Source organism: Eschrichtius robustus, chromosome 13 (assembly GCF_028021215.1).
Source record: "Eschrichtius robustus isolate mEscRob2 chromosome 13, mEscRob2.pri, whole genome shotgun sequence".
NCBI classification, from domain to species: domain Eukaryota; kingdom Metazoa; phylum Chordata; class Mammalia; order Artiodactyla; family Eschrichtiidae; genus Eschrichtius; species Eschrichtius robustus.
The window spans coordinates 40,221,157-40,244,880 of record NC_090836.1 but is presented as its reverse complement, the minus strand read 5'-3'; the positions used below and the strand labels follow the sequence as shown (position 1 = coordinate 40,244,880).

Genomic DNA, 23,724 nt, shown 5'->3' with positions numbered 1-23,724 from the left:
GGGCGGGCCGCGCAGGGGGTGTGACAGCTCCCGGCCGGACCAGTGCCAGCTGCAGCCTCGGTTCAGCGCCCGGTGCCAGCTGGCTCTTTCGTCTGGGACGGAGGGGGAGGCTCGGGGCTCCTCGTCGCTGGGGGTGGGGGAACGCCCCCCCCCAAGCCCCCAGCTTTCCCCCCCACCCAAGAGGAGCCTCTCAACCCAGCCTGGCTCGGGCTGCCCTGGCAGCGGGTCCAGCTAGGAATTGGCCTGCTCACTTCGCCTGGGACTTACAACAGGGGCTCGCTGTTGGCGTGGGGAGGGGGGGCGGGGGGGCTCCCGTCACCCCCAGCCTTTTGCTAGAGGCTGCACGGCTGTGCGAGCTTGAGGAGGAACATGAAGGTGGGTAAGGTGGGGTTGGGGGGGGAGGAGGAGCTGGAGAGGAAGCTGACACGGTCGGGGAATTGGGGTGGGAGAGAGAGGCTTGGTCAGGGGTGAGGAAGGTGGAGAAACGAATGGTTTGAGCTGAAGCTGCATTTCTGGGGGATCCAGAGTCCATAGTCTCATACCGGGAGTTGGTGGAGATCCCTGCAGGGCCATGGGCGGTGGGGTGGGGCAGAATTCCCCAGAAGACCGGGAAGAAGGACCTGATCTCTGGGGCGCCAGCTGGAGACCCCTAAGTGCGCCAGACCGGCAGGCCCCAGTGAAGGTCTTCCTGTCCCTCCCCCGGCTCCTGGCAGGGATGCAGCACCTCCGCCTGACCAGTCCAGAGGACTCTAAGGAAGTGGTTCTGCCTGGGGCAGTTGTGCCTTGGTCCAGCTGCCCCAGGCCCGGCCTCATGGCTGTCTGCCTTCCTCTTCCCGTCACAGGTGGGCTGGCCAGGTGAAAGCCGCTGGCAGGTGGGCCTGGCCGTGGAGGACAGCTCAGTTCTGGGGGCACCGCCGGTGGGAGGGCTCCCGGACGTGGTGCCGGAGGGGACGCTGCTCAGCATGGTGCTGAGGAGGATGCATCGGTCCCGAAGCTGCTCCTACCAGCTGCTTCTTGAGCACCAGCGCCCCAGCTGCATCCAGGGGCTTCGCTGGGTGAGTGCCCATCCCCTGCCGGGGCCAGGCACCAGGGCTGGAGGGGGCCCTGATTGGAAGAACGGGCATGCTGCTGGTGGCCCAGCTTGCTCTGGGGGCATGAGGGGGACAGCTGGGGTGGACAGTAGGTCAGGCAGCTTGGCTGCAGCGTGCGGGTGGCTCACACAGCCGCACTGCGTGTGCATGTGGTGCCCAAGTCCCCCAATTCAGGCATGAGGGGAGGGGTAAAGGGATTTGTCATTTAGTTGTCACCTCTGTGTACCTTGAGTTAGGTGCTTGCGTGTTCTCCAGGTGGTGGTGGGAGGCATGTATGAAATACTGGGGGCCAGGTCAAGTGCGGGGGTGAGGTAAGCTTGGTTACTATGTTTTAAACATCACCGTGACAACATTCTCCTTTAGTGAGGGCTGAACTGCATCGAGTCTGCTTTTGGATCTTGGGGTGAGGTGGTCATGTGAACATTGCTTGGCATCTGGCTTTGAGGGGCTCAGGGGAGAACTCTGAGAAGTTTGGAGGCTCTGCGATGAACGGAGCTCCCTTTGCCAGTGAAGAATCTTTCTGGAGCTGCAAGAATGAAGGAGAGAGAAAGGGTGTGGGGGAAGGATGTGGGGGGGCTGGGGGGGCAGGATAAAGTTTGCAGGATCCAAATCAGCAGAGACGCTCTCCCCAGCCACCCAGACTTAATAGGTTCTTCACCTGAGATTCGGTGTGTCTATTACTTGTGCCCAGCCCGGGTGGAGGTGAGTGCGGGGAGAGTGCTTGGGCAAAGGGGCGGAGAGAAAGCAGGACTTGGGAGAGCGCCTCTCTTATCAGCAAATCCCTTTGAGTAGAATGACCACCACTTTCTGCCTCCTTCCTCCTATCTCACCCAACCACCATTTATATTTACCAAAATATGAAGCTGGGTTGAGAAAACTGAAGCCCACCAAGGTGATGGGGTCCTCCTTGCAATGGGAATCGGGAGGAGAATCTAGGTGTCAGTCCCCAGCTCTCCCCCAACCCCTGCCTCCCTGGGTCTTCCTGACAAGGGGCCTCATGGGCCTGGGTCCTGTTCCAGATGACGCTCTGGAGGGGGCAGGGGAGCTGGGTTCCCTCTGGGCTTCGCTCTCTGCCCCCCTCACCCCCCAGGTCACTGGCAGTAGCTACTGCTTGGAGCCAGTGAGCTGGAACCCTCCCTCCCTCCTTCCCTCTCAGGCTATAATTACTTGTGCATTTCCTGTCCCCTTCCCAGCTTGTAGAGGCAAGGTGGGGAGTGGGGGGAAGGTCAGGTGCCAGGACAATGAGGTCACTGGAGGATCCCCTGGGACCCAAAGTCTGGGAGGGGTTGGAGGAGGCCGCCAGGCTGTCTCCTGGCTCCCCCAGTCCCCCAGAATTGAAGGGCTGGTATGCATGGGGAGGCCGGAAGAGTGAGGGTGAGGGTTAGTGGAGTAAAAAATGGGGTCAGAGGCACAGAAACAAGGCCCCTCCCCTGCCAGGTATGTGTGGGTGTTGGTGATTAGAGGGAACTTAGATTTTTAGGGCTAGAGGCAGGGCACATCCTCTCCTGAGGACCATCTCTGGGGAGTGGGGGGGTGAGGTGATTTCAGCCCGTTGCGTCTGTGTTTAAGAGACTCTGGGTACCTGTGAGCTATACCTCTCTTCTCTGGATGATGCCTTTGGCTGCGGAGGGGCTCATTTGAGGGAGCAAGTACCCGGCAGGGAGCGTGCACACACAGGGTGAAGGGTGGATGTTGAAAGGAGGTGGGGCTCAGAGTCCCAGGAGGATAGTGCTGGGATTTATTCAGGCCATGCCCCCTTCTTAGAAAATCAAGGGGGAAACCCATCAACCTCCTGAGGTCTGAAGAGAGCACTTTCTGTTCCTACTAGACCAGGTCAAGAGAAAATGAAAGCAGGTTACAGCAGGAGGGCCTGAGGTTAGATGCAGAAAGGACTTACCAACCACGGCAAAGCTGATGCTGGAATAGCATGGAAGAACATCTCCTTTGGAAAACATGACGGGGTGATGAGATCTTGTCTGATGTCCGGGAGCCTACAGAGGGATCAATCTGTCTAGAGGCAGGGACAAGATCAGGATGACCTCTGGTGGGTCCTACCAGCTCAGAGAAGCCTGGGATGCTTCTCTTTGAGTGACTGATTTGGGGGAGGTGGCTCTATTCTCTAACTCAGAAAACATGCTTTCATCCAACCTGTCCAAATCATGGTAGTAGCTAATCGTTGTGTAGTATTCCTATCCCAGGCGCTATTATGAGCTTTACTTTGTCATATCAAATCTCACCACAGCCCTGTGAGATAGCTACTAATGCCATCATCTCATTCTATAGATGCGAAAGCAGAAGCACAGAGAGGCTAAGTGACAGGTCTAGGGTTACACAGCTGCTAAGGGACAAAGCTGGGTTTTGGTCCTAGGCGATCTGGCTGCAGAGTTCAAGCTCATAGTGTATTTTCTATTGCTGCAGATGGTGACACTGACACCCCGAAACATCACCCCCACTCATGCATCCTTTCCCAGTCCCATCATACACAGCCCTGGCCTGAGACCCTAGCTGTGGCCTAAGGGAACTGGTCTGACGGGTCCCAACACGGCTGTCTGGCTCTGTGCCTGGCCCTCCAGTGCGACTCTGACCCTCAGCGCCGGGGGTGGGGCAGGCCATGGTGCTGCGGCCGGGGAAGCAAGCTAGGACCTCCTCTTCCACCCTGAGTCCTTCGTGTCCAGACACGAGAGGAGGCGGTGGGCGAGGGCCTTCACCCCTGCCATAGCAGCCGCTGCTTTCCAGCTGAGAACCCTGTAAGCTGACACTCAGGGTTATCAGATCAGGGACAGGGTCAGCGGAAGTACAACATTTCTTGCACTGTGTCCAGATGACAGGTGCCCAGCATGAAATAATAATGTTACATCAAGTTACTTAACACTGACCAAGTAGTTACTACAGAGCAGGCACGGCTTCGAATGCTTCATGCTATTAACTCGTTTGATCCTCAGAATTACCCTGTGGGATAGGTACTATTATCATCAGCCCCACGTGACAGATGAGGAAGCTGAAGCACCGAGAGGTTTATAAGCAGCCCAAGGTCACACAACCAGCTGGTAATGGGGAACCAAGATTTGAACCCAGGTGCCTGGCTCCGGAGCCCACACGCCTGCCTGCTGCTCCGGAATAGCACCTCCACCCTGATCCTAGGAGGTCCTGGTGCACGGGGACATGGCAGGGGGCCAGAGAGACTATGATGAAAAACCTATGGAACTTTGTCTAACCCAGTATTTTCCAAACTTCCTTGCCCATGGAACATTCCTGAGGGCAGGATTCACCTCTATCATCTCTGCTTTCACGGCACACGGTGGGGGAAGCACAGGGCCGCGGAGGCACCATGGGATATGGTAGGGCTTGGGCTAAGAACATGGGCTTTGGAATCAGAGAGGCACAGTGTGAATTCTGCTGCTCCTATTCACCAGCTTACAGGGCAGGTTATGTAACCTCTGAGCCTCCTTTTCTCTAGCTGTGAAATAGGAGACAAACACCTACTTCAGGGTCAGCGTTGGTAGAGTTATTCAGTAGGATCTTCAATTTCTAAGCAGTTGTGTGGCTCTGGGCAAGTTGCTTCATCTCTCTGGGCTCCTGCTTTCCTCGCAAAATAAGAAGGATGCCTTCAGGTCCCTTCCTCAGCTCTGAGGGGCCGGAGCCCCCAGCTTCTGAGCCTCGTGCACATCCCCTGGGGCAGGACAGGAAGTGGTTTAAGCAAGGCCTGAGGATCTGAGATTTGAGTCTTGACTAGCCTGACCACATGACCAGGCACCTCCCCTCCTGATGTGCCCTCCGGGGTCACAATAATACCAGGAAGGGAGTGTGTGTGGGAGCCGGGGTCGCGGGCACCGAAGGGACTCGGGGCAGGGACTGGGGCCACCTGGGCACTCTGACATGCACAACAAGTCATTAGCACTCGGTACTGTTTGTTCCAACACAGGGGGCTGGCTGGGTAGAATTCCTGCCCTTCCTCCTTCCTTAGCTCCTCCTCCTCCTCCTCCTCATTTCCTGTCACTAAGTCGCCAGGGCTATGTCTGGCACTAGGATGGGCCCCATGACCGGGTCAGGGATACCTATGGGACACCTAGCGACTTCCGCCCGGCATTGGGCCAGGCACCTACGCACGCCAGACCTCAGGCCTCTGCCTGGCACACGGTGGGAAGATGCTGGGACCAGGGGAGGGGACTGTGGCCCCAGGCCTGGTCGTACCCTAGCTCCCCAGCCAGGTCCTCTTCAGGCCCTGTGTGCAGATGGGAAAGCAGCAGAGAGAAGCGGGACGGGAGAGGAAACAGGCAGGTGTGGTGGGTGGAGTGAGACCGAGAATGTGAGCACTTCTGGTAGGAACTTGAGTTTATCCGTGGCTGTATGGCTGTGTGTCTGAGTTACAAGCGCACTTCACCTCTAGACTTTTGTTTCTGCCTAAGTCAGGGAGGACAGACAATACCTGCTCTGCCTACTTCCCGTCTGATCCTATTCTGTATGAGATCAGCTGAAATCACGGAGGTAGACATTCTTTGTAAACTTCAAGTGCCTGCCTTCGGGACGGCTCATAGAGGGTAGGGCATCCTGTCCAGAGGTGTCCACAAATTCCAGTTCTCAGGTGGTAGGAAAAGAGGGGCATGAGAGGCTTTCATGGCCGACATCCCAGGGCACACAGGCCCAGGAGTCCCAGATACCCAGTTGATGCCAAGGGCAGGGAAACCTCGCTCACCAATGATTTGTACGTAAACCCCGTCTTCCAGAGCTGTCCTGTGTGCTACCAAGACTGACTCACTCTTACAGGGTTAGGGAATAGCAGCTGCAGCATCTCGGAGAGGAAATGGGCTTTCCAGCAGGCAGCCCGCCCTCTGCTTCGCAGATGAGTAATAATAACTAACACGTATATACAACTCTATGTATATGCCGGGCAGTGCTTTAAACGTGTGATCTCTATTAACTCACATAATTCTTCCTAAAGCCTGAATTGTTGTTATGAATGTTTTATAGATTTATAGGCAGGGAGAGGTTAAGTCATATATTCAGGGTCACACTGCTAGTAAACAGAGGAGCAGGGATTTGAATCCAGGAGTCGGCTCCAGGGTTTGTGTTTTTAACTACCAGTCTGCGCCGAGGCCCACAGAGGGCAGGAGTTTCGCCCACGGCCCTGTGATTGGGGACTGACCCTGGCTTGGGAGCAGGCCTTGGGACTCCAGGCCTCCCGAGCTGCTCACTTTCTGGCCTCTCCCTGGCCTTCTTATCTCATGTCCTCATGCCCTCCCCCACCAGCTCCACTGTGCCCCTTCCCTACACAGTGCAGTTTACCTGGGAGCCTGGGCACACCTGGGCCCTGAGTAAGCAGAACTGGGATCTCATCTGTGGGGATGCACTGCTGGGGTCAGGAAGGAAGACAAGGGTCTGGTGATAGGGCAGCAGGGCGGGCATGAGGTGGATGCCTGGCATATGGGGCGTGCTCAGTGAGTATTTGTTGAAAGAGTAGCTAAGTGGACGCCTGGAGTCGGGGACAGGGCAGGGGCTGGGAGTGATGGAGGTGGGCAACTGAGAGCTGGGTTTAAAGGCCTGGCACTAACACTCAAACCCTCCCACTGCCCTCAGACGCCGCTCACCGACAGCGAGGAGTCCCTGGATTTCAGCGTGAGCCTCGAGCAGGTACAAGCCACGAGGGGTGGAGCTGGGAGGGGACAGCACAGCCAGGGGTTCAGGGCCTGAGCCAGCTGTGCCTCTCCCCGCTCCTAGGCCTCCACGGAGCGGGTGCTTAGGGCTGGGAAGCAGCTGCATGGGCATCTCCTGGCCACCTGCCCCAACCTCATCCGAGACCGAAAGTACCACCTCAGACTCCACCGGTGAGTGGTGGCCTCGGCTACCTCCTCGCCCACCCCCTCCAAACCCTCCCCACCCACTGTTTTCTTTCCCTTTCACTCTGTCCAGGCACCTGGGCCCAGCCCTGCTTCTAGACTAGGAAGGTGCCTTTCAGATGGAGTGTCCCTCCCTCTCGCCTCTCCCGTCCTGCCATTTGAGTCTCCTTCCTCTTCCCTGTCCCCTTCCCCTCCCAGGCAATGCTGCTCTGGCCGGGAACTGGTGGATGGGATCTTGGCCCTGGGGCTGGGGGTCCATTCCCGGAGCCAAGCCGTGGGAATCTGCCAGGTGCTGCTGGATGAAGGTGCCCTCTGTCATGGTGAGCCCTAGCCCTGGGTGGGTGCCCGGGGCTGGGCAGTCCTGGGGAGCAGGCCTCCGGTGGGCATTGCAGCGGGGGCCTCATACCCACGTGGCCTCAATTTCCTCTCCTCCCCCACGCCTGGGCCTCTGCCCCCCAGTGAAACACGACTGGGCCTTCCAGGATCGAGATACCCAATTCTACCGTTTCCCCGGGTCGGAGCCAGAGCCTGCAGGCATCCACGAGCTGGAGGAGGAGTTGGCTGAGGCTCTGGCCCTGCTCTCCCAGCGGGGGCCTGACGCCGTGCTCACGGTGGCGCTTCGAAAGCCGTAAGTCGGGCGCCTCGCGTCTCGCGGCCCTGCTCTCGGACTCGGTAGTTTCTGTTTCCCCTCTGAGGGGGGTGGTCCCTGACTTTTTGTGGAGGGAAGGGACCCTGGCTGGACCAGAGGCCTGAGCTCTGGTCTGCATTCCGCCATGGACTTGCTGTGTGATCTCGAGCCCTCCTTCCCCCTCTGAACCCGGTCCTTCCTCTGTAACTGAGGCTGTGGGGCACGTGGCCTCCGAAGACCCTGCCCACTCTGCGATGCAGAGGGACGGAGGGCTTTGGAATCCGCCGGCAGGTCTGCGTTCAAATTCCAGTTCCACTGGCTACTGGCTCGGTGACCTTGGGCCTCTCCATGCCAGCTTCCTCTTCTGTCAAAGGATAACAATACCCACGTCATGGGGTCGTCGTTGAGGGTGGAATGAAGTAATGCGTGTAAAGCGCTTGGCCCAGTGGCTGGCACACAGTGTGCTCCCGGTAAAGGCTGGCCCATTACTGATAAACAGCCGCTGCTGGGGCACCGGCTGGCCCAGGCCCGAGCTTGGTGGACGCGGTGACTCCCCGCTCTTGGCCTTGGGCCCACAGTTCATCACTTCTTCCCCGCCTTCCTGCGCCCGCAGCCCCGGGCAGCGCACAGACGAGGAGCTGGACCTCATCTTTGAGGAACTGCTGCACATCAAGGCCGTGGCCCACCTCTCCAACTCGGTCAGCCCCCCCGGCCCAGCCCTGCCCTCCCCACCCCCAACCTCCCTTCCCTGTGACCACTGCTGGGCCCGAAGACATTCCCCTCCCCTTCTGCCTGTGGCTGGGAAGCTTCAGTCTAATTTCTTGCCCCCGGGCATCCTTATCTGAAAGTCCTTCTGCCTCTCTTTGCCCCTTTCTTCCCCTTGCTTTGTCTCCTGCTGAATCCCAGGTCACTCGACCTAACTACATCTCTGTCCCCTGAGCACTTGGGGCTTTGGACCTAACCTCCTCACATGACCCCTCTTCCCCTGAGCTCACCTCATTGACCCTCCTCTCCCCGCCCACAGGTGAAGCGGGAATTAGCGGCAGTTCTGCTCTTTGAACCACACAGCAAGGCAGGGACCGTGTGTAAGTCAGACGGGATGGGAAGCTGGGCACCAGGGACCTGGACATGGGCGGAGGCCACAGGGAAGAAGTGGTGGGTCCCTGGGGGCATGTCTGATCTGTGCTTCTCTCAGTGTTCAGCCAGGGGGACAAGGGCACCTCATGGTACATCATCTGGAAGGGATCTGTCAATGTGGTGACCCACGGCAAGGTGAGTCTTCCCTCCCTGCCCAGCCCCCTGGGGTGTAACTGCTCTCTGGTCCTTGACCTCACGGGCAGTGCCTTTAAGAGACCCAAGGCTGCCGATCTCCCAGGTCTCCTCCTGCTTTGGTGGCTCTGTCCGCCGTGGGTCTGTCCCGGCGAGGGCTGGGCGGCTGGGCTGGGCTGTGACTCAGGCCTGGCTGCAGGGCCTGGTGACCACACTGCATGAGGGAGACGACTTTGGACAGCTGGCTCTGGTGAACGATGCACCCCGGGCAGCTACCATCATCCTGCGAGAAGACAACTGTCATTTTCTTCGCGTGGACAAGCAGGACTTCAACCGTATCATCAAGGTGCCACTGCTGGGGGTGGGGAAGGCAGGGGACATGGCAGGGACATGTCTCTGGAGAAGTGGTGTGGGGCAAAGAGTAAAGACCAGAGAGAGCCTTTAAGGATCAAGGAGAGGTCGAGGGTGGAGAAGCTCGGGGTGATGGCTGCAGGTGGCAGCGTAGCCCTGGGTGTGTGAGGGGGTGCAGAGCATGCTGAGGAGGTTCAGCGAGCCCTGGGGACCCTGGCTCGGGTGGGAGACCAGGGGGGTGGGGTTACAGAGGGTTAGGGTTAGGGTGCAAGGGGATGCAGCATAATGGAGAGTGAGATCCATGGAGGGAGCCCTGGGCGGGATGGGGTGGAGGAGGGGCTCAGGCTGGGTGATGGGCAGGGGTGGGAGTGGGGGTAAAAACCAAGGTCATGGGCACTGAATGGAGTGGGAGAAGGGCTGAGGGTCCCTGTGGGAGCCTTGTGGGGTTCAGGGTTTGGAATGGGGGAGGGAGAGGGAGAAGCTCTAGGGTGGGGAAAGGAGTCATGGTGTATGTTGAGCACTGGGTGTTGGCTTGTTCTGCAGGATGTGGAAGCAAAGACCATGAGGCTGGAGGAACATGGCAAAGTGGTGTTGGTGCTGGAGAGAACCTCTCAGGGCACTGGCCCTTCTCGTCCCCCAACCCCAGGCAGGAACCGGTAACATACCCACCGTGCTCCCTCTCCATACCATCTCTCCTGCCCACCTTCTCTCCTTCCATTTCCCAGGCTTTACTCCCTTCCCCGTGTCATACCCCTGCCCTCTGGCCACCTGGGGGTGGAGAGGCTTCCAGGGACTAAGAGGCATCCCCTGAGTTGGTCCCCCCCTCCACCCCAAGGTGAGAGAGGGCTGGCAAATAGGGAGGAGTGATACGATTGATTATTGATGTCTGCCCCGGCTGTGGGAAGGGGAGTCGTGGCATAAGTGCTATGGACTGGCTGCTTCTGCTAGGTATATAGTGATGTCTGGCACCCCGGAGAAGATCCTAGAGCTTCTGTTGGAGGCCATGCGGCCTGATTCCAGTGCTCATGACCCAACAGGTAGGGGCAGGAGACACCCTGACTGCTCTCTGACTCACTGGGTGGTCAGCACAGCATGGGAGAGGGCCAGGCACCCTGCCGTCTGACCTCATCGGGTGCTAGTTTGGTCCATTTGGTCAGTTGGCGGGAAGTTTGCATTCCTGTGTTCTTGGCTTGGGTGGGAAGTGCAGTGACAGGGATTGGGCATCTCTGGTCCCTTGTCCGTGGTGGGATTGGGGAAAGGGACGCTCCAGCTGTGCATATACTTGTGCTCAGTAGACTTGACCGCTGAAGCCCCCCACCTGTCCCCTGTCCCTGCCCTACAGAGACATTCCTCAGCGACTTCCTCCTGACCCACAGTGTCTTCATGCCCACTGCCCAGCTTTGCGCTGCCCTCCTGCACCAATATCCTTCCAGCCCCAGGGGATGAGGATGGTGTGTGGAGTGAGGAGAAGGAATCCCTTCCTCTTTGGAGGCTGTGCCGAACCCTCCAAAGTGCCAGCATCATGCCAGGCCCAGCTTGTGCGTGGGCTCTGGGCATCCTGCCCCTCCCTTGCCCAAGGTGTGGCGGGTGGTCTGGTTGGATGTTGTGGTTCCCTTGACCGGTGCCCACTTTCCACGCGGAGCCCGCGGGAGGCAGCGAGCAGGAGTGCAGCACCTACATCTGCAACAAGAGACAACAGATCCTGCGGCTGGTCAGCCAGTGGGTGGCCCTGTACGGCCCCATGCTCCACACCGACACTGTGGCCACCAGCTTCCTCCAGGTACCTGGGAGTGAGGCAGGGCTGGACCGGGCTGCCGGGGCGGACATGGAATCTCAATGAACCTTGGCTCCTCCCAGAAACTGTCAGACCTGGTGAGCAGGGATGCCCGGCTTAGCAACCTGCTGCGGGAGCAGTGGCCAGAGAGGCGGCGACACCACAGGTGATGCTTTGGCTCAAGTTAACTCGTCACCTGCGGGACGGGCAGTGCAGCGGGGATGGAGAGCACCGCCTCTGGGGTCAAACACGTGGCTTAAATCCAGGCTGCACCCCTGTAGCTATGCCGCCCTGAGCCCATTACCCTCACCCCCCCCACCCCCTAGGGCTTCAGCTCTTGTCTGTAAAACTGGGAGAATACCTACCGCGCATTGCACCTGAAGAGTGCAGCGCAGGGCATGCTGTGCTCACTTGTCTAGTCTTGCTCATTTCAATTAGTGTTCTTACCAGTCCCCTTGCCGCTCACCCTCTCATCACGTGCTCCTCCATGCTCATGCAGCCCACAGTCATTCGTGTGTCATCCTTCTAGCCCCAGCACACCTGCTGTGCTCACTGCCTCCTAATTAGTGCCAAGCACCCTTAGTGCCAGCTCCTGCCGGCCCGCCCGGTCAATTTACTAGCGTTTACCTCGCCCTCCCAGACCTTCCCACCCTCCCAGGCATCCCATGGGGTCAGCTGAGGTCCAGGGAGAGTTTCTGTGCAGGCTGCCTGCCCTGACGCCGCGTCCCTTTCTCCCTTGAGCTCTCTTTCCCTCCCTTGCTGACCTGGGAAAATCACAGGATCCAGGGGCTGGATTTCAAGTCTTGCCTGTCTCACCAAATCTTTGATCCTCACCAAATCTGCAAACCTCTGAGCCTCTGGTGAGGGCGGGTAGAATCCAGAGCCCGTGTTGTCCTCTCTGCTCTTGACCCCATGTCATCCTGCCTGCAGTGGGCCCTGCCCGCCAGTCTCACCTTCCTTCTCTCTTGCTCCACAGGTTGGAAAATGGCTGTGGGAACGCATCTCCGCAGATGAAGGTGTCTGCCCCGAATGAGGTCCTCTCGCTTCTGCGGGGCCCCAGCTGTCCCCACTCCTCCAGGGACCACCGGGCCCCTCCTTCGGCCCCTACCCAAGGGGCTCTGCGTGGGAAGCCCCCGTCCCCTGTCGGCCCCAGGCACATCCTTGGGTCTGGGATAGGTGTTCATGGAGCTCGGGCTTCATGTGGCGCTGGGGCCAGGCCCTGCAGGGAGACACAGAGGCCTAAGGTCACTGCTCCCCCCGCCCCCACCAAGCCAAGGGGCTTTTCTTCCATCTGGGAGGTGATTCATGCTCACGGTTAGAGCCAGTTAGCAGTTCCCACCTGGGAGGTGAGGGCTGGTGCCTGGTGGTAGCCTTGGAAGCCCAGGGGTTCCTGGGGACCAGTGCAGGGAGCCCAGAGGACGGCAGGCTGAGATCCCAGTGCCATTCCCAGCAGTGGGCTAGCGGGGGAAGCAGGAGGAAGAGCCGTGACTGGCGCGAGATTTGAGGAATGGGGTGGAAAGGGCTGGGAAGGTAAGTTGGGGCTGGCTGGGGGGCTCATGCATTGGGAATAACACCCAGATGCCTCACCTGGGCCTGCAGTGCCCAGCTGCTTCTCCCACCTCATCCTGCTCCCCCCTCCTCCTCGCAGGCTCCTTTTCGGCTAAAGGTGAAGCTCAGCCCCTCCTCAGTCTCCTGCCCTTACCTGCTGGCCCCTCTCCCACCGGCTCCCCCTCCAAGGTGTCCTCTATGGTTTTCCTCAAAGCATTATCCCAGTGGAATTGTTTTCTTTGTTTGTCTACTTGCTTATTGTCTGTTGGTGTCTGTCATGTCCCACTAGAATGCCCGCGTGAAGGGCCTTGACCTCTGTCTCCCCAGCCTGTGGTTGCCACTCAGGGAACGGCCGGCGGGCACTGCGCTAGGTGCCGAGGATGCGGTAGGGGGCTGGGGGAGCCACCCTGGCCTCGAGGGGCTGGCAGTGAAGCGAGGGACGGGGCTGCAGCGCAATCTCATGCTGTATAAGGGCAAAGACAGGGGACTCTGGAGACAGGAAGGGGAGGGCTGACTCCGGGTCAGGGTCAGGGAGAAGTGACCGCTGGGGCTGAGAGCAGCAGGGAGGGAGGGTGGAGGGAGAAGAGGCTGCAGGAGGGTGTGAGGGGGGAGGGAGCCCACCTCCTAATGGAGCCTGGAGGAGAGGGGAGAGGCGGGCAGGGGCCAGAGCAGGTGGGGCCGCCCCCCCCCGTGGGCCACGGGCCAAAGGGGCCTGGCCTTTGTCCCCAGAGCAGTGTGAGCCATTGAAGGTGTCTGAGCCAAGGATTGACAAGGTCAGATTTGTATACTGAATAGGTCAGCTGAGGAACCTGCGCTTTATCCAGTAGACAATGATGGCCTGGGAGCCGTGATAGGAAGCTTAATCTGGCCCTGGTCAGGCAGATGGGAGTGGGAGAGAGGGAGGCACCCGAGAGGTGAGGCTGGCGGAGAATGCCGTTTTAGTAGATAATGAGTGAGGCAACACACGGGCTGGTGGACCCTGGGGTTGGCCTGGGCTGGGGAGGGGGGCACACGGAGACCCCAGAACTAGATGACATGCCGTGGGGAAGCGGGGAGTGGGCAGCAGGAGCCATGAGCCCAGGGGAATGGCCGAAGAGTAGCCTGGGAAGTGGGATGAGGGATCCGAGGGGTGTGTTGAGTTTGGGGTGATGGAGCACAGACACGGGAGGATCCAGGAGGCATTTGAGACCAGGGCTTGGAAGAAAATTCAGTGCTCAGTGGTATGGTTTTTAGAGTCTTCCATCTGCGGGGGTGGGGTGGAGTGGGAGGGTGCGTGAGGCTGGGAGGAGCTCGGAGGGGAGCGCAGAGATCTGGAAATCCAGGGAAGAACCATGAACCAAGGTCCGAACCTGATCTGCCACCTTCAGAGCAGGTAGAGAGTCAGTACAAGAGTTGGAAAGAGTGGTCGGTGGGCAGAGGAGCTGTGTGAGGGAGGCCTCTGGACAGCGGGGGCTCCCCAGCAGCCCACTGTGGTGGGGCCATGGAGGAAGGGTTGTGGGGTGACAGGGCAGCTGACACAGTTGAGTGCTGGTGGACAAGAGCGCGGTGTGTGTGTGTGTGGGGCGCAGGCGACAGGTTAGGATTCCAGCTGGGCCACTTAGCAGCTGTGTTGCCTTGGGTATGTTACTTAACCTCTCTGAGCCTCACTGATCTCATCTATAAAATGGGGATAATAATATTTTGTCCAAGGGCTTTTGTGACTATTTAGATACTTAAAATATGTCTGTACTTAGCCTGGCATGTAGCAAATAGCAAATGGTAGCTGAAGGAGGAAAAGACCGAGATCAATAGCTGAGGTGTGTTCGTATTAGAGCAATTCTGGACCCATCTGGTAGAGAGGGTAACACACACGTAGAGGGGCACAGACTTTGCTCTGTCTCCTCCAGGAGCCTCAGTCCCCAGCGCCTTACCTGGCCCAGATTCATGGGACAAGCAGAGCCCGAGGGTGGTGTGCGTGCCCCGCGGGTCCCCTGCTCCTGGTGACAGAGGCCCCTCCCCGTCCCAGCATGCTCTCCTGTGTCCTCCCGGCCTTACTTTCTCTCCCTCTCAGGCGCGGAACATGCCTGTTTGGCTCCCCAGCCAGGATGAACCTCTCCCCAGCAGCAACTGTGCCATCCGAGTCGGGGACAAAGGTTGGTGGTCTGTCCGAGCCAGTCAGTGCATAGCTCGAACCCTACAGTCATCACCCTTGACCTTGGGGCGCCTGGCCGAGGGTGGCATGCCGTGCTCCTTGGGGTCTCTGTTCCAGGCTCCCCCTCTCCTTGGCTCAGGGCCTCCCACCCACCCAGGCTACTCCGTAGCACCCTTGCCCGCCTCCTCGGGACCCTCCCTCCGCTGCCGTTGCTGCCCTCTCCCTCCTGGGGTGGGGAGACCAAGCAGCCCCCCCCCCCACAGCTCAGCCAGCCTTCCTCTCCAGTCCCCTATGACATCTGCCGGCCGGACCACTCGGTGCTGACCCTGCAGCTGCCTGTGACGGCCTCAGTGAGAGAGGTGATGGCGGCGCTGGCCCAGGAGGACGGCTGGACTAAGGGGCAGGTGCTGGTGAAGGTGAACTCTGCGGGCGGTGAGTTGTGTCTCTGGGTAGGGTGGCCCCAAGGGAGGGGACCCCCTCAGAGCCGTGCCCATCCCCCGAATTAAGATTATCATCTTTATTATCTTTATCATGTTAATGATGGTTAGCATTTATTGGGAGGTTTATTACATCTCTTCAAAGTGCTTTGCATGTGGTGCTGAAGAGCATGAACTCTGGAGCCTGCTGCCTGCATTTGACTTCTGCCCTTTGGCTCCCTCCTCTCTGTCCCTGGGCAGGATGCTTAATCTCTCTGTGCTCTGTTTCATCATCTGTAAAATGGGGATGAAAAGAGTGCCTGCTTCATAGAGGAATTGTGAGGATAAATGAGCTAATCTATAAAAGTGTTTAGAATGGTGTCTGACCCATAGTCAGCACTACATTATTATCTGTTATTACATAGCTACTGCTACATCATTATCATGCTTACATATTTATTTAATCCTAATAACAATCTTATGAGACAGGTATTTTGATCCTATTTTCAGACAAGGAAACTTAAACTCAGAGGGGTTCAGTGATTTTCCCAAGTGCACACAGTGAGAGCGTCAACAGCCTTTGAATTCGGGTAGTTGCTCATTTAGTCTGCAGTCATCTTTGAGGGTCAGCTGTGGGCCAGCAGTGTGTTAGGAGGTAGAGGTACCATGGCAGGTAAGACAGAGCAGCTTGATGGTTAAGAGCCTAGACTGTGGACTCCCAGATCTGAGCTGGAATCCCAGACCCACTGCTTACTAGCTGTGTGATCCTGGGCAAGTTGTTTAACCTCTGTGAACTTCGGTTTCCTCGTCTGTCGAATGAGCGCTGTAACTGTACCTATCCCATCGGACTGCTGTGGCTATTAAATAAGCTACTGTGTTTAAAGCTGTTAGCACGGGACCCAGCATAAAGTTGGTGCTCGGAATATGGCAACATGAGGATTATTAAGACCTGCCTTCGGAGAACTTGGGACATTAAAACCCACTGTTGTCCATGAAGGACACAGCCCAGGTCTGACAGCTGGAGCCCAGGGTAGGCAGCTGGGTATCCAGAGAACAATGGCAAGGAATGGCAGGGAGACTGGCAAAGCCTCCTTCCTTCAGGAAGTGGGGAGAGAGGATGAGGTCACCTGTGCCTATGTGCTGCTCTGGGAAGCACTGCCCTCTGGTGGCTACCTGGAAAGTTGCAGTTGTCCTAAGCCAGTGTTTATTGAGACCCTACGTGCCTGTGCTCTGTTCAGAGCACTGATCCTTTTCATTGACACCGATGTCAGTAATCAATATTTTATTACAAACTCCATAATATGTGTATATTTCCTTGTAAGTCACATACATATATTCCTACCCTAATGTTACGTGATCGTAACACAACACACAAAATAGAAATGCAAAACAGGTGAGAAAAATCAATAAAGTGAAAGAGCTAATGTTTTTTCCTGGACACGCGGATGGTCTTGCGTACCTTACTTTGGAGGCTGATGGTCTAGGGACTGGAGACTCAAACATGACTAAAAACACGGTCTCAGTCCACAAGAGCTGATGAAAATCCGCACAAAGATTTCTGCAGGGCATTTCCCTATTTTCAAAGGGCCTATATATGTATCATATATTTATAGCCACTGTTTATATTTATATCAATGATTTCATTTGACTTGTGAGTAGTCAGGGCAAATCTTAGTGCCTCCATTTGACAAAGGAGGAAGCTGAGGCTCATTGAGGCTCCAGCGTTGCCCAGCGTCAGCCTGTCTCACTGAGACTCCCCTTTCATCGTCCTTGGGCCGTGCTGCCCTGTGGGTGTGGATGCGTGGGCGTGCGCACCTGTGTATTTAGCACACCTGCCCAGGACTCCAACCCTGCTACTGGGAGAAGAGACCTTCCAGCCTCCTAAATGGGGCCTCCACCCTGCCTCCGGTTGCTCGCTGGCCTCCCTCTCTGTCCCCACCCAGCACAGCCTCTGCTCTCTTTGCAGACGCCGTTGGCCTGCAGCCAGATGCCCGTGGTGTGGCCACATCCCTGGGGCTCAACGAGCGGCTCTTTGTTGTCAGCCCTCAGGAAGTGCACAAGCTGGTAGGGACAGGCAGGGCGCCAGGGCCTGGGGAGGAGCTGAGTTTTGGGGGTGGTAGGAGTGGGTGCTAGGAGAGGGTCACACGAAGAAGACGGGGAGGGCTGGCTCTGGCTGCTGCTGGGCCTTAAGGAAGAAGAGGAAGGAGTTGGCCTCAGCCAATGGGGAAAGTCCCCAGGTTGGGGGAGGGGAGAACTGGTTGGGAGCTCTCAAGGGGGAAGAGGGAGACCTGCCCCATCAGGGCTTCCCCAGAGAACAGGCACCCTACAAGGAGGGGTCCCAGCATTGGGGAGCTGTCTGGGACATGCCTCCTTGGGAAGCCCCTCCATCAGATGCCCCTCCAGCCCCTGCCCTCCCTGGCATTCCTCCGACCCTGGGCACAGAGGCTCCTCCCACCCTGCACCTTTCCCCTGGATTCCCCAAGCAGCCCCCCTGAGCACTCTCCCACCTGCAGACCCCACACCCCGAGCAGCTGGGGCCCACCGTGGGCTCTGCAGAGGGGCTGGACCTGGTGAGCACCAAGGACCTGGCGGGCCAGCTGACGGACCACGACTGGAGCCTCTTTAACAGTATCCACCAGGTACAGGGGCAGAGCGGAGGGGAGGGGGCCGGTGATGTGGGCTCCCCACCTGCCATGCGCTGACCTCTCATGCTGCCCCCGCCCAGGTGGAGCTGATCCACTACGTGCTGGGCCCCCAGCCCCTGCGGGACGTCACCACCGCCAACCTGGAGCGCTTCATGCGCCGCTTCAATGAGCTGCAGTACTGGGTGGCCACAGAGCTGTGTCTGTGCCCTGTGCCCGGCCTGCGGGCCCAGCTGCTCAGGAAGTTCATCAAGCTGGCCGCCCAGTGAGTGCCTGTGGGCTGGGTGGGCTGGGTGGCGGAGTCCTGAGGCTGCCTTTACTTAAATGCCCGATCCATGGTCAGGGAGTTGCCAAATCTGCCACCCCCATGCTTCCCTGGGTCCCCTGGAGCCTCTGCCTCCCCACCCCGTCCGGCCCCAGTGCCCGCAGGGGCAGCGCTGGCCTGGCCCGGCGCTGGGCCCCAGGCCGGCTGCTGTATGGGTGCAGGGCTTTGCACGTGGCTGAGGGTCTCTTGGTCTTCTGTTCACAGCCTCAAGGAGCAAAAGAATCTCAATTCCTTCTTCGCCATCATGTTTGGCCTCAGCAACTCGGCCATCAGCCGCCTGGCCCAGACCTGGGAGGTGGGTTCCATCTGCCGGGGCAGGCCAGGGCCTTCCCACCCCGGTCCTGAGTCAGGCCCCTGCCCGTTCTGGGGGTCCTTTTGGGGGATGGTGCTCCCACCCCAGAGCAGTGACAGCCCCGCCTGCCTCTCCTTCACAGAGGCTGCCCCACAAAGTCCGGAAGCTCTACTCGGCCCTCGAGAGGCTGCTGGTGAGTGCCGGGCCCCGGCTCCTCCCTCCAGAAACCCCGATTCTTGGCTCCCTTGCAGCCTCTCTGCCTGTCCTTGTCTACTTCTCTGGTTTCCAACCCTGGGTCAGGGCCTGGCTCCCTTTGGCCTGTGAGTTTGGGGTGCTGGCTGAGGAACAGGTGTTTAGCATGATGGGGGGCTCTGCATAGTGTGCTATATCCCTCAGTATGTGTGTTGGGGGGATGGCATTTGCTGTGGCTATGAGGTCCTGCATGAGGGCAGTGTCTGGCCCTGGGGTCTGAGGTGCCAGGGGACCACTGGGGGATGCCGGTTTCCAGCTGACCCGCCTCAGGACTCAGGAAGCAGGTCCTGACCCCAGCTCCCACGGTGTTCTGGGGCCTGTCAATGGCCCCTCAGGAGACTCAAGGAGCCCATGTGCCAGCCTAGGCCAAAAGATGAGGAAGGAATTGAGAAGCTGAGCCCTCCGCTGCCAGGAACTGTTAGGGGGGCCGGTTTGAAAGGTTTGACGGTATTCAGGGGAGAGCTAGTGCAGGGTGCTTTCATCAGCAAGGCTCTAAGACGCTTGAGGAAAAAATTCTCCTGGGGCTCAAGAGGTTCAAAGGAATTTACCCACTAGAGAGAGAGAGGGAGAAACAGGGACAGAGAAGAGAGAGTTTTCCATGAAACCTCAGGGCCCCTGTGATAATGGCCATGACGTGTCCTTGGGGTTTAATCAGAGGCCAGGAAGCCACATCATGCAGACTGGCAGTCACAGCTCCAGGCCCCCTCCCGCCTCCGCACAGCCTGCCTTGGTGAGATCTGGGGCCGAGAGGAAGCTGAGCTCCAAGGGGATGGGTGCACAGCCTCTCCTTGGGACGGTGGGCATTTGGTTGCGCTGTGGCACGTGGTGGGTTATGGTGTATGGGACCTTCCCTCTCTCACTGTGGCTTCTTCCCTCTCAGGACCCCTCATGGAACCACCGTGTGTACCGTCTGGCCCTCACCAAGCTCTCCCCTCCCCTCATCCCCTTCATGCCCCTTCTTCTCAAAGGTAAGAGGACCAGTATCCACCTCCCTGTCTCCATCCCATCCATTCCTGCCCCCGTGTGTCAATCCGACCCTCTGAGTGATTCCAGTGTGCTGATGCCCTGGGGGACACAAAGAGGAACTAGGAGTTCACAGGGTAGAAGCAGAGTTAAGACATGCAGACATTAGATGGCCGATGATACGAGGCCTAAGAGATACAAGGAAATCGCTCCAGGAGGTTAGTGGGGAGGAAGAGGGCCATGTGGGGGACGGACAGGCCCGAGCCTCCCTGTTACTGACCCCTCACCTCTCCTTGGCTGCTGGAAGGGGAAGGAGTTTGGGGGCCTATGAGCAAAGCCCATCTCTTTGCAGACATGACCTTCATCCATGAGGGAAATCACACACTGGTAGAGAATCTCATCAACTTTGAGAAGATGGTGAGTCCGAGGAGGGTGGGTGCCTGACACTGGAATGGGTTGCAGGCTATGACGATGGCCTTGGAAGGGGTCAGGGATGGGGTGAGAGATGGTCTAAAGTTGTTCTCAATAATATAAATATGAATTCTTCCTTTAAAATAGCCATTACTCCATTGCATGCCCTCGTGAGGGTCTGGTCTCCACTGGGGAGTGCTGGGGTGACAGCCTCAACTATCTCGCTCTTCAACCAGAGCCCCCTCCCGTCTAAGCCCTCCCTCACCTCTGTTCTTCCCAACGCCTGGTCCCTGCTGGGTCTCTGGGAGAGCTGGGGCACAGCAGACAGGACCCCGTCTCCTACAGCCACTAGTTCCTACGAGCACTTCAGCTGTCCCCCAGGCCACACCAGGGTCCCGTTCCTCACACCGGGTCTCATGTCCCTGCTTGGCCCGCAGAGAATGATGGCCAGAGCTGCGAGGATGCTGCACTACTGCAGAAGCCACAGCAGCGGTGAGAGGGCGGGTTCCCCGGGTGGGTGCCCCTGACCGATGTCCCCTTCAAGGCACCGGCTTGGTCCTGTCTCGCTGACTCCCCCCCTCTCACCCGCCAGTGCCTCTGTCACCGCTTAGAAGCCGAGTCTCCCACCTGCACGAGGATAGCCAGGCGACCAGGATTTCCGTGTGTAAGTGCGGGCAGGGGTGGGTGTTGACAAGTTGGCCATGGCTGGCATTTACAGGCATGTGCATACGTGATGCTGATAACGCTTCACGACACCTCCATGAGGCAGGTAGAATGCTATCCTAACTTAAAGATCTGCGAACAGGCTGGAGCCTTGAAGAAACCTGTGGAAGCCACAGAGTTAGATAGAGCTGGGACCCAGGTACTCTTACTCCAGATCTGCGTTCTTTTAACTGGCCTTCAGTTGCATGAAATGGGATTAATTGTAATCCACAGTTCATACCACACTGTCATCAGTATTTTAATTTATGTATGTATATTCTGATGATACGATGGGCACCTCTGGACCCAAGCCAAATATGAGCACATTGACAATAACTTCCATCTCCCTAGTGGTGTTCCTCTCTCCCGTCCTCTTGCCCCTCCTGCCCAGGGAAGCCACCCTTCTGAATTTTGAGTTACTCATTTTCTTGTTTTTTAAAATAGCTTTATTATATATATGTATGATAAAATATATATACACACGCACATACATATACATCTTTTAAATACCTCATATATATATGACAACAAGATATTCTTTAGTTTTAGTTGTTTTTGAACTTAGTAAAAGGGGTATTAAACTGTATGCAATTGGGGGGGCCTGTTTTCTCCAGCCTGTGCCCTTGACCACCATGCTATTCTGCCCCAGCAGGGGGGCGGGGTGTCTTCTAGATTGGCCGTGGGAAGTGGCAGGCTCGGTGGCGGAGGGCAGGGAGGCTGATTCGCTTCTTGGAGGAGGAGGGGTGGGCTCTACAAAGTGCGCGGTGCACCCCGCCCCCGACCACCCCTTCCCCCCTCTCCCCCTCTCCCCCCACTTAGGCTCGGAGCAGTCCCTGAGCACCCGGAGTCCAGCCAGCACCTGGGCTTACGTCCAGCAGCTGAAGGTCATCGACAACCAGCGCGAACTGTCCCGCCTCTCCCGGGAGCTGGAGCCGTGAGGAGGGGCTGGGCTGCAGCGGGCACTGGCCGCCAGGAGAGCCAGGGCGAGCCGGGCCAGGAGGCCCACGGACTGGCCGCGCCGGGCAGGGGCTCTCCGCGGACTGAACTTGAGGCCCTGGAGTGGGCGGCACGGAGGCAGCCGTCCCCTTGATGACTGGCGGCCAAGGAGGACCTCGGAATGGAATGAGCCGGGGCCCAAGGCCAAGGAATGGGGGACAGAGAGGCCCTGGAGTGGGTGGGAGAGCGGAGCGCTGCCTCTGTGTGTTCAATAGAGAGCTCTCCGCACCAGGTCTTTTCCAGATTCCATGCCTCTCGGCTTTGTTGTCTGGCCATCGCCAGGCCCCTGGGGTGTGTTTCCGCAGTGGACCGAGCGTCTGTCTGTGTGTGGCATGTGTGTGGCAGGGGCAGGCCCGCTGCCCGGGGAGGCGGGGAGGCGGGGAGGCAGGGAAGGGTGGGGGCCGCGCTGCTTTTCTTTCCACGGCCTGTGCGATAAACAGCTGGGTGTGGTCGGGGCTGTTTGTCCGGGAGTGGTGGTCCCTGAGGAGCCTTATTGTTACCCTAAGCGGACAGAGAGGCTGTGTTCTCTGGCCAGCCCCGGGGGGTGTGGCAGGGAGGGCCGAGCCCTGGCCCCTGCCCAGGATGGTCTCTGGGACCCTGCAGGGCTCCAAGGCTGACTGCGTCCGGACCCCAGCCCCTTGGTCACGGGAGCGGCAGGAGCCTGGAGCCCTGCACGGGGCTGGCCCGAGTGGCCCTCAGCTGTCCACAGTGGTCTGAGAGGTCACTCCTCCCTCCCCTCCCCTCCCCTCTCCTCCCCACTCCACTTCCTGCCCCTCGGCCTGCAGCCCGCTGGGCGGTGCTCCAGAGGCGGCAGTGATGGAGAGGCTGAGGCAGAGGCTTCTGAGCAGAGCCCATCCCTTGCTGAGGCCTAAGGGCATCCAGGAGTCAGATTTCCTGTCAGTGAGGAGAGTGGTCCCAGCAAGCCCTGTCAGCTTGGACTCCCCTCTCCCCTGCCTCTGCGGCACGTCCCCTGGGGACCAGCTGCCGTGAGGACCCTCCTGCCCCGGGAACTCAGGTGAGGGAGCCCCAGGTGGGGCTGCCCTCCCCCCTGCTCCCTGTGGCCCTGAGCCTGGCCAGGGGAGGTGCGCTCTCTGACCCCGAGAGGGACCTCTCGGCCTTGGGGGTGAGCCGGAGTGGGTTCTGAGCAGCAGGGCCCTGGGGCATGTGGAGGGAGTGGGCCCATACCTGGGAGGAGGAGGCAGCTGGTACAGCTGCCGGGGCTCAGGCTGGACACACCCTCACCTCCCCTCGCCCCCCGCACTGCCAAACCTCTCATCCCTGTGGTCATGGACATGCAGTGCTTCCAGAAAGGGCCAAGAGCCCTTGGCAGGAGGCAGCCCAGCTGGGATTACGCCTCGGGTTTCTAAGTGCATCTGAGCAAGTCAATGAACAGTTCTCCGCCTCCATTTCTCCATCTGTAAGATGGGTGTGATACGATGATCTCAGGTCAGCTCTTAGTGGCAAACAAGTAAACTGCAGCTCTGCCTCTGCAGCTGAGGTGACAGCTGAGGGCTGTCCTGTGTCCTCTGCCTGCTGCGGCAACATCACCTCAGAGGAAATGGGGAGCCCACTCCCTCGGGAACAGCCTGGGGTGGAGCAGACGGCAAGGTAACCAAGCCAGTGCCCTTGCCCATGGGTAGAGATGGAGGACCCTGGGGCACAGAAGCTTCCAGAGCTGAGCAGTCATGACATGAGGTGCAGGCCCAGTGAATCAGGACTCCCAGGGCCTTTCTTCTCTCCTAAACCCATTGTCTGTCAACGTTTCAGCAAAGGCCAGACCGGCCAGCCAGGCGCCCTTCTCCATCCTTTCAGACCCAGGGTGAGACCAGCCCTGTGATGAAGAGTGGGAGCCAAGCGTGGTGGCGCTGGTGTCCTCCATCAGCGTCTCTCTTTTTCTTCCCTGTGGTCCCACCCGTGTCCCCAAGGAGCTTTGGCGGTGCAGGAATCTCCCTTCCACTTTGACCCCCCTGGCCACCTCCAGCTGCCTTAGTCTCTGGGGCCGGACACCTTTTGAGCCTGTAGGGAGAGGCCTTGCCAGGAAAACAGTGCCCAGGGCAGGCAGGAGACACAGACCGGGAGCCGAAGGCCCCAGTGATGGG

At 58.6% G+C, this 23,724-nt stretch overlaps 1 protein-coding gene across 5 annotated transcripts; it reads left to right on the top strand.

The window, feature by feature from the left end:
• The first annotated feature begins 285 nt into the window (after nt 1–285).
• Nucleotides 286–21,856, top strand: RAPGEF3 (Rap guanine nucleotide exchange factor 3). 5 transcript variants are annotated; one of them, XM_068560455.1, is made up of 28 exons: nt 287–375; nt 843–1,055; nt 6,666–6,719; nt 6,807–6,913; nt 7,124–7,245; nt 7,385–7,553; nt 8,167–8,251; nt 8,578–8,638; nt 8,749–8,825; nt 9,022–9,168; nt 9,717–9,829; nt 10,122–10,210; nt 10,516–10,594; nt 10,803–10,953; nt 11,031–11,113; nt 11,924–11,963; nt 14,546–14,627; nt 14,912–15,058; nt 17,009–17,106; nt 17,556–17,681; nt 17,768–17,949; nt 18,214–18,304; nt 18,444–18,494; nt 19,434–19,521; nt 19,869–19,933; nt 20,365–20,419; nt 20,520–20,591; nt 21,449–21,856. In XM_068560455.1, the coding sequence occupies exons 1-28, from the start codon at nt 370–372 to the stop codon at nt 21,565–21,567; spliced, it is 2,772 nt and encodes a 923-aa protein (XP_068416556.1). In that variant the 5' UTR covers nt 287–369; the 3' UTR covers nt 21,568–21,856. The 5 variants fall into 5 exon arrangements, with proteins under 5 accessions (XP_068416558.1, XP_068416556.1, XP_068416555.1 ...); XM_068560454.1 differs by having other exon boundaries at nt 11,924–11,981; XM_068560458.1 differs by lacking the exon at nt 287–375 and adding an exon at nt 665–682 and having other exon boundaries at nt 7,408–7,553; nt 11,924–11,981.
• Nucleotides 21,857–23,724: the final 1,868 nt, after the last annotated feature.